The sequence below is a fragment of the Hirundo rustica genome, chromosome 20 (genome assembly GCF_015227805.2).
Source record: "Hirundo rustica isolate bHirRus1 chromosome 20, bHirRus1.pri.v3, whole genome shotgun sequence".
Lineage (NCBI taxonomy): Eukaryota > Metazoa > Chordata > Aves > Passeriformes > Hirundinidae > Hirundo > Hirundo rustica.
Window position 1 is genome coordinate 9,466,772 of NC_053469.1, and position 9,737 is coordinate 9,476,508.

General features: G+C 55.3%; 1 protein-coding gene across 1 annotated transcript; it reads right to left on the bottom strand.

The window, feature by feature from the left end:
* On the bottom strand, positions 1–9,549 carry ANAPC2 (anaphase promoting complex subunit 2). The gene is made up of 13 exons (XM_040083540.1): positions 9,484–9,549; positions 7,997–8,619; positions 7,285–7,417; positions 4,984–5,158; positions 4,747–4,866; positions 4,164–4,281; positions 3,894–4,075; positions 3,602–3,743; positions 2,759–2,834; positions 1,980–2,183; positions 1,698–1,827; positions 1,177–1,412; positions 1–472 (listed from the first exon to the last, which is right to left on the bottom strand). The coding sequence occupies exons 1-13, from the start codon at positions 9,547–9,549 to the stop codon at positions 260–262; spliced, it is 2,418 nt and encodes an 805-aa protein (XP_039939474.1). The 3' UTR covers positions 1–259.
* Positions 9,550–9,737: the final 188 nt, after the last annotated feature.

Here is a 9,737-nt window from a genome sequence, read left to right on the forward strand (position 1 = left end):
AAAAAAGAGCCTACTGTTATTTATTAACCAGGGAGGTGGGCCCAGGCACTCACGTAGGGGAGGAAGGGATGTGAGGAGCAGACCCAGACGTTGTGGGGTGTCCGGGCTGCTGCTGAGCTGCCTCCATGTGGGAAACGTTTGGGGAAGGGGGTAGAGCAAACCCCCAGGGCAGAGAACGCCCCAGCAGGAGACCGAGAGCTGGTGGCACCCTGGAGCAGAGCACAGGCAGGGGTGCCCAGGGGGCAGGGACACTGCCAGGTTAGCTGCAGTTCTTGGGCAGGCGATAGACCCCCCCCGAGTAGATGAGCTGCTGGTCCCGGACCTTCTTCTGGAGGAATCCCTGCAGCTCCTGGATATCGATCTCAGTAACCACGGGGCCGGTCATCACAAACATCTTGAGCATGCTGTGAATCCTCTCCAGGGACAGGCTCTCCAGGTTGGTCAGCATGGCCTGGATGTACGTCCAGAACAGCTGCAGAGGGACACGGGCTATGGTGAACGACTGACACTACAGCATAAAGCAAATACCCCAAAACAAGGCAGGGATGCAGCTGGCAGGGAGTTCTGCTCTCAGCCGTGAGCGTGGGGGCTTTAACCAGGGCATACCCAAGAAGAGCAGCAAAGTGCTGGGACACTGAGCTAGGCAGTGAGTGCAGCACATGCACGACCCTCTGTGGATGAACACCAGCATGACAACGCCGTGTTGCCAAACACGCACACACAGTGTGACTCACAGGCAGGAAAGGCACTGGAAATGTCCAGGAACCACAACTGAGAGAAGGCAGAGATCCAGCTGTTAGTGCTGGGTAAGTCTTTTGGGCACTCAGAAGTGCCAAAAAGTGAGGTCGGGTGCATCCAAACAAGTTATGATTATTTTCAAAAATGAAATCATGTCTTGAAATTTTTTCTTTTTTTAAACTGAAAAAAAACCCCCAAACAATTTGAAGATTTCTAATTTCCTGACTCAGCAGCTGGGCACTTGTCTGGTGGGAAGGCTGCGATCCAGCACCAAGAGATTAACCAAGAGATACCCCCTTCAAAACTCAATTGTCTGTGCTGGACTCAGCCACTTGGCAGTGGAAAACGTGAATCCACAGTGCAAACTGAATCCATCATTTGGATCCGATTTCCCAAGCCCAAAATACAGGATGTTTGCATCACCACAAGAACAGGTACCTGCAGCTCCTCCTCCTTCTGGTCAGCCTGTGAGGCCATGGCAGAGTCCCCCTCCTCGTCACTGTCAATCAGAACAACCTTCTCCACCTGGTCCTTCTGCTCCTCCTCAATGACAGTGAAGGTGCCCTCAGGCTCTTCCCGCAGGACTCCCTGCTGCAGCCACAGCGTCATCTTCCTCTTCAGAGACGTCACGGGCACCTTGAGCACTTCACTCAGCTCTGTCAGCGTCCAGGTGCCTGCACAGACCATGGAGATCTGAGAGGAGGTGGAGAACAGCACACTTCCCACACCCAAGCCTGCCAGGATTTGGTAGGAAGCTGGGGAAGGCAGGGGAGGCAGTGCCATGAACAAGAAGAGGCGTGCAGAGCTGTGGCCCTGCTGGGTGCTGGACACCCTGTGGGAGATCCAAAGCCATGCACCAGGTCTCGGTCCTCCTGCCAAGGCTCTCAGAGCCTCCAGCTGCCCGAGGAACGTGGCTTTCCCACCCATGGAAGCACAGACAGGGGTTCCACAGCACTCACTCTTGGTCTGGAAGTGCAGGATGATGGCGGCGTGCACAGGAGACACGGACAGGGAGAGCGTGCGATCAGCCAGCTCCACGTCCAGGCTCACCAGCCCCAGGTGGTACTTCCAGTTCAAGGTCCTCATGGCCTGAGAAAAGGGGAAGCAGCTGCTCACAGCAGATCTCCCAGCAGGGACCACAAAGTGCTGGGTTATTGCAAACCCCACTGTAACAGCGTGGGCCAACCAGCAGCTAAAGGAAAATGATAAAGCTTCCATAAGGAGGGTTAAGGTGGGCTCACCTTTAATTTCTCATACTTCTTGGAATACGATTCCATGGCTTCCTTGATCTGCTCTGGAAGCTCCAGCTTCTCCTCTTTGAGAGGTGGCCAGAACTCACTGGACAGGATAATGGCCACGAGGCTGAAGGGAGGCCTCTCCTCCTCAGGGAGCTTCTCCTCCTCATCCCGAATGTTGGCGTTAATGCGCCGCGAGTCGGCCATGTCCTGCAACAGGCAGAGGAGGCTGAGGTGGCTCCTTCCCTTCAGAGTCAGTGCTAACCATTAGTGAAGGAGAGGCTCAAACAAGGTGAACAGTGTTCTCTCCAAATGAGGATGGGGACACTGGAAAGGACATGATCATGTGTGTTCACCTGGAAGTCTGCTACATACTCAGAAAAATTAGTGGGATGTCAGACAAAGGGGTTACAACTCAACACTGCCTTTACTGGAGGCCCTCCACACCTGTGTTCTTCCTAAAGTGCTCCAAAAGAATCAAACTCCAGAGTTCCACCCCCAGAGGAGCTGGAGGAGCCCAGCTCTTCAATGCCAGGATACTGCATGAAGGGCAGGAGAGAGCAGCACCAGAGCAACCATTCCCCAGAGCTGATAATCCAACCCACAGAGCTTAAAAACAAACGTGATTTAAATGCACTTCTACCTGTCACAAATCAGCCCCTCACTGGCATTCTGGAACCCCCACTTTCCCAAAAGACCCTTTTTTGGGTCACTCCTCAAGTCCCTCCCCTTCCCCAATGGGCTCAAACACCCAGGACTTAAATTAAAAAAAAAAAGGGAGTTACTTTTAACATGACTTCACAGTAGTGCATCTGAGCTTCACCAAACCTCAGCTTCAGCAGCTCCACGTTACGGATTTCCCTGGAAAGAGACACAGCAGGTCAGGCACGGGGCCCTCGGATGGACAAACCTGGCTTGGCCTCTAGCCCTCACCACACAGCCAAAGAAAGGAAGTCCCTGGCACAAGGGTGCCACAGTTCCTGGCACAAGGATGCTCTTCCTAGCAAGCCTTGCAAGGCACAGTGTCTGCCCGGGGTGGCTCCTGGCACCCAAGTGAGGAACAAGCCACCTCCTCTAGGCCAGCAGCTTTTTGAAGATAGAATCTCAGAATGGTTCCGGCTGGAAAGGACCACTGGAGCTCACCCAGTTCCACCTCCCTGCTCAAGCAGGGTCCCCTGGAGCAGTCACTCAGGGTTGTGTCCAGATGGGTTTGGAGTATCTCCAGGGAAGGAGACCCCACAGCCTCTCTGGGCTCCTGTTCCATTATTCAGTCACCTCACAGCAAAGTCCTTCCTCATGTTCAGGTAGAACTTCCTGTGTTTCAGAACCAAACATCTTCCATCCCTCCCATTTGAGGGGCCATCACAACATGTGGGATGGAGCTAAGAGCAGGTCAGTGCCTCCAAATTCCTACACACTGCTCTATCAGCACAAGTCCAGGGCAGATCTGACCGTGGAATTCTAGAGGCAAACTCAAAGCTGCAAAGGAAACAGCCAAAGGCACTCCTGGCTCCACAAACAGCTGTTGTTCATAGGATTGAGTCTGAAGGTTCTACCCTTCAGAGAGGAGGTAAAAGGAAAGAGGTGATTTTGCCACAGCAGCCTGGGTGTGGGCACTGGGGCCTCACCTCTCAGCGCTGTAGCTGAACTGGTGCAGCAGCCGGTCAGCCAGCAGCGTGCGGTACTCGTTGATGAACAGGTCCTTGCTGCCGTAGATGCTCACCAGGAGGCTGATGATGTCTGAGGAGCGACGCTTGGAGCTCGATTTCCCTGGTGGAATCCAGCAGACAACAGTGTGAGATGAACAGGGACCTGCCCCAGCCCAGCCCAGCTCCAGAGGACCAGAGCATGAGCTGCTCAAGGCTACAGCCCACCAGGGAAACCAGGCGGCTGCCAGGGCTGCTGAGCTTGGCACCTCACCTGGATCTGCATCGACTGGGTCAGGAACCCAGTCCCCTGGCTCTGAGATGTCATCATCACTCTCTTGGCCGTTCTCCAAGGTCACTGGGTCAGCTTTGGAGAGCTCGTTGGCCAGGTCACCCGAGCCCTCAGCATCCCCCGTGAGACCAGCCACGATCTGCCGCACCGTGTCCTCCCGAGTCCTGCCAGCAGAAGGGAAACGGAGCAGGTGAGGGAAGGGGAGGGAAGGGGGATGTGGGGCTGTGTCACGCTGCCCCACACGCCTCCTACCTCAGATACTTCCTGATGGGCTCACAGGCGACCTCCAGGATCACCATGGAAGGGTCCAGCTCCCGCAGGGCCTTGATGGCCGAGATATACAGAGTGATGATGTCGGAGGTGTTGACTCCTACAGGAGAGGAGCAGAGGGAGTCAGAGTCCTGCAGCACAGAATAATGGCTTGGATAGAAGAGGTTTGGGTGGTCCAAGCCCTCTGTTCTATCTGTGCTGTGGGAGGAGGGCTTGCTGCCCTACTGCCCAAGGCAATGGGGCAGATCAGATCCATGTGCCCGAGAAATCAGCTCTGAGCGCGAACAGAGGCTCAGAGCTGAGCCTGGACAGTGCAAAGGAGCCTTTGCCCACCTGGACCAAAGCTAAACTTTGTGCCCCTGACCATAGTGTGAAAATGAGGCCAAAGAGGGCTGGGATGCCATCAGCTGCTGCTGCCATGCCCACTGGAACATGAAGAATGTGTGATGGGCACAGTGACAGTCCCTCACTCCTCAAACAGGAAACCAGACCAGCTCCAAGCAGAGCCCCACTCGTGCCCAGGCTCCTCAGAGTGTCAGGACACAGACAGGGATGTAAAACCCACCAGGGTGCAGAAGTCTCATTTCCAGGGCACTTTTCAGGGAGCTGAGCAGCTGCTGCCTCTGGTTAGTCCTTTCCAGGCAGAACTTGAGGTCCTCCACAGCAGGCTTTGACTCTGGGAAATCTGCAAACCAAGCAGTGATCAGAAGCAGCACCAGGCTCTGAGGGGAGGCAGGGGGAGGCAGTGTGGCACATCAGAGAGATCTCTCACACCCCCAGGCCCAGCCCCAGGGTGAAGCACCTCGGATGATGCTGAAGAGCTCCTCGATGCGCATGCTGGCGTAGATGCGGTAGAAGAACCTCTGGACGTGGCAGCGCCAGCGTTTCAGGGTGCTGCTGGCTTCTGGGGAGGACTGTGCCGAGGGGCCATCCTGCAGGAACACCCTGCTCAGCCACCCAATCACCTTCTCTATCCACTGCACAACCAGAGGGAGAAACAGATGTGAACACAGAGCTGGATGCACAGCCACATCCCAACCCAGCAAGCCACCACAGCCAGCAGAAAGGGGCAGCTGGACCAGGACACATCACCCCCAGCTGCTCTTCAAAGGTGCCCCAGCCTGTGTCATAGCTGGGGAAAGCCCAGCTGAAAGAATTGGAACTTTAACTAGATACAGGATATGGACTGTGCAGCTGGGTGTGAGAAGATAAAGGGCGACCACAGACTGTGTGCAGGCACTGGGTTCCAAAAAGGACAGAGTTCATTCCAAAACTTGCAGCCTATTCCATTCTTGCAGAGTTTCATCCCATTCTGTACTTGCAGAACTATCCCATTCGTAAGAAAATGAGCAAGTTGCCCATTATACCATCCTTGGCATAAAATTTCTATGGTTCCTGAAATCAGTGAAAAGCAAACAAGATATCCCAAGAAGTCACAGACACCCAACACAACGTAGGCATTTAAAATCCAAATACCACCCTCATCACTGAATTATAAAATAAAAATCTGAACAGAGAGTATAAAAAGGTAATTTTTTTTATATTTGAGCTTTAGTGAGAAGTGTGTAATAGTCAAATTTCAAACATACTCAATTACAATATCCAGATGTTCAAAACAAATGCCTTTTCCCCCCATCAATTAGCAAATATATGCCACTTCCTGGGATAGTATTTGAGTACCAATATCCTACAAGATGTTCTACTACTACTCTACTACTACATATTAGGGGGGTTTTTTGATAGATTCTGACAGCCTGAAACAAAATGCTAAGTCAAGGTTTGGTTTGCTGATGTTTATTTTTAATTATCTACTCAACAGAGGAAACACTGAAAAAATGCACAAGTTTTGCCAGGACAAACCTAAGTACTACAAACACCTTGGCCAAACTGTGGAGAAGCTGATAAAGAATTCCCCTAAAGGACAAAAGGACAGGAGACTACAATACATGCAAAGCAACACGATTTTAAGGAATCATTATCAAACCAAACCATTCTTCCCCCCCGAGTTTATCTTCCCTGAGTGCTCCTGTTACAGCCTGATTGTGACCCGACACTTCAGGCAGCTGCTTTGGGCTCAGCCTCAAAGAGCCTTTGCCCTCAGCACCTGTAATTTTATTTTCAGTGAGCTGTTTCTCAGACTTCTCTATTTAACCTTTAGATTTCCCGGCCTGTGCTTTTATTTTTTCTTTCCTTAAAATTACCTCTTCCTAACCATGACATGCTCCAATATTCTATGGCCAAACAGGAGGTGGAAGCAAGGGCAGCATCTGACAAGCAGAATGCAGTTGTGTTTTCTGTGGTGCCCTGAAAATATCCTTAAACAGTCTCCATCCAAAAGCATTTCATACGAAGTGCAGCAAAGAAAGCGTTGCACAACAACCAAAAGGAAATAAACACAAAAAGATTCCTGATGTTTGCAGGCAACAAAAACATTTGGCATGGCAAAGACTGAGGGATCTAGGGTGTCTGGTTTGCATGGGAGCCTGGCTCCAGGCCTGGTTCTCCAGCACAGGAAAGGCAAGGTCATGGGCAAGGAGCACTGAGCTAGGATTGTGTCCTGGAGGAGCCATAACCCGGAGAAGAGTTTTATTCTAAAGTCATGGTGGGTAAACAGCTCAACATCAACTTAGCTGAAGTAGCAGCAAAGCAACTGGGCAGTTGCAAAGAAAGATTTTAATTCTCTGTGTGGCAACTGGTGAGATCAATACCAGAGTATCCTCTCTCATCCTTGCTTCCAATTTTACAGGGAATTGGAAAGAGCGCTGAAAGCAGCCACAGAAATTCTAATTACGGGCTCACCTACACAGAGGGAGGGCCTTCTGCAGGCCAGGTGGCACTTGTTGATCTTGTGGTTTGTAAACTGGAACCACAGAAATTCCCTCATTACTACAGGCATCATGAGGTGAAACGTGAAGGTCAAAATGCACAGGCCAGAGCAAACCTTCCCCTCCAGCAGCAGCTAAAATGGGGATTTTTAGCCACCTCCCCTCCAGGCGTGGACCAGGTGTTTTAAGCTGGAATCTGCTTTTAGCCTGAGCTGCTAAAAGCCAACAACAGCTGCCCATGTGCCAAGGAGGACTCTGTGCCCCCACAGCTGCCTCACCTCCTGGAACTCGTTGAGGAAGGAGTGCTCGTATTCCCCACGGCAGCGCTGCTCCATCCTCTCCTCGATCATCCTGTGCAAGATGGTGGTGACAGCGTCAGCGCTCACCCTCTCCAGCAAACTGAGCCGGCGGCTGCGGGCACAGGGACACCGTCAGGAACGTGTGGGAGCAAAGGCAGCAGCAAATCAAGAAATCTTATACCTGAAGGCACCACCCTCCCTGTACAGAGGCAGGCCTAGCTCAGGCCACACGCTCTGATAGCCCACACAGATGCACTACATGTAACACACGGCACTACTGCTATCCCTTCTTCCTTACATTACTTAAAGCCAACAAATTCATTTAGAAGAATTTCACAGAATCAGAGAATGGTTGGGGTTGGAACAGACCTTAAAGATCATCTAGTCCAAACCCCTGACATGGGCCGGGACACCTTGCACTGGTTTGCTTCTTTGTGATCAGAGGCCTCGGAGCAAGAGGAGGATATTCTCATAACCAGGGAGAGGAACTTTCTGTCTAAAGGTCTGCTCTTGTTCAAGCACCAGGTGAAAGCAGAAAAGTCCTTGTTGAGTTCTCCACTCACCACCAAGACACAGTCTGAACTCACAGAGCTCCTCCTGTTCTCAGGGATCAATAAAACCTGCTGCTGCTCCCCATCCAGACCGCCCTCCCCTTGCCCAGAGTGACAGCCCCACACTGCGAGATACCTACAGAATGTCATTGAGCTGCTGGAACTGCTCCATGGCCTCAGGGCACCAGCACTGCTCCCTCTTGCTGCTGCAGCCTGCACAGAGCTGGCCCTCTCCTCCACCCTCCTCTGGGTCACTCTCCTGCTCAGTCTCACTCATGCTGCTCTCACACTCGTTCGTTCCATCCTCTCCCTTCTTCCACTGCCGCATGTATATCCTGAACGTGCGGCTGTAGAACTGCTGGATCATCTCCTGGAAGGATTTGGTCGTGGAGAAGAAGAGGATAGCTTTGAACATGGTGTAGACCTTCTCCTGCAGCGTCTGAGCGCCTGTGCCCAGGAGCAGGCCTGCCTTGGTCCACTGCTCCAGGAGCTCCAGGCTGTTCAGGTAGGGCTCCAGGCGGCACTTGAGCAGACTGAACGCGTCCAGGAGCAGCGCGGCGCACTGGGGCTCCTCGGCCGTGTTTTCATACTGGCCAACGCAGTTCCAGAACTCGGGGGCGATATTCGCCTGCAGGTCAGTCTGCAGCACCTCGATGAACCACTCCTCCACCACGGAGTGCAAGTCGTAGCACTGCAGCACGTCCAGGGCTGCCCGGAGCTCGGCATCCTGCAGGGGCCCCGCAGCTTCGGGCCTCGGGGCTGCCTGGAAAGCGGAGGGAACACGAGTTCAACACTTGACGGAGCATGCAAGGACTCTGCTGTCAAACTGCACCGGAGGGATGCTGCTCCTTCATGGCGACCTGCCGGGTTCTCAGCCCACCGATGGAAGCTCAACGCCCACCTCCCAGGGCTCACACCCGCACACACTGTTCCTGCTGCTAGCTGCAGCAGGACACCCGTGCTGGTGGGAATGCTGTGAGCCAAAACCCGCGGGTGCCCAAAACTCCATGGCCTGAGCCAAAACCCTTTCTTGGCCAACGCCAGCTCCCTCTGACAGAGAGCGGAAACACAACCTGACCGGCAAAGCTGTGGCCTTTTCATCCCACTCCTGGCTGGGGTGATAGGGAGAGAGAGCGGCTGGACCCGCGGCCCTTCGCTGACAGCCCCCAGGAGACACCAGCCCCCGCACAGCCAGGAGCCGCTTCTGCTCCTCCCCGGCCCCGGCAGCTCCTTCCCAGGCCCGGCCGCTCCTCCCCAGCCCCGGCCCCGTTCCTCCCTCAGCCCGGGCCGCTCCTCCCCAACCCCGGCCGTTCCTCCCTTAGCCCCGGCCGTTCTTCCCCGGACCCGGCCGTTCCTCCCGAGCTCCGGCCGTTCCTCCCCCAGCCCCGGCCGTTCCCCCCTCAGTCCCGGCCGTTCCTCCCCAGCCCCGGCAGCGCCGGCCGCTCCTCCCCCAGCCCCGGCCGTTCCCCCCGTCCCCGGCCGTTCGCAGCCGCCCCGCGGACCCAGAGCCGGAGAGGCCCGGCCGGGGAGGAGCCGAGGCTGGAGCATCCCGGGGGCTGAGGGTCGGGCCTGCCCCGGGCCCGGCGGAGCGCAGCGACCCCCGAGGGCCCGCGCGGTCCCCGCTCACCAGCCCCAGCGCGGCGGCCGGCACCAGCGCGGTGCTGAGCGTGTGCCAGGCGGCCGAGAGCTCCATCCGCGCCGCAGGAAGAGGCGGGGCCGAGCCGGCCGCGGCGATGAGCGGGGCCGGGGCCGCGCTGCGGGGGCACCACGCGGCGCTGCGGGAGGGTGAGCGCGGCCGGGCCGGGGGCGAGCGGGGCCGGGCAGGGGCCGGGCCGGGCCGGGGGCGAGCGGGGCCGGGGAGGGGCCGGGCCCGTCTGACGG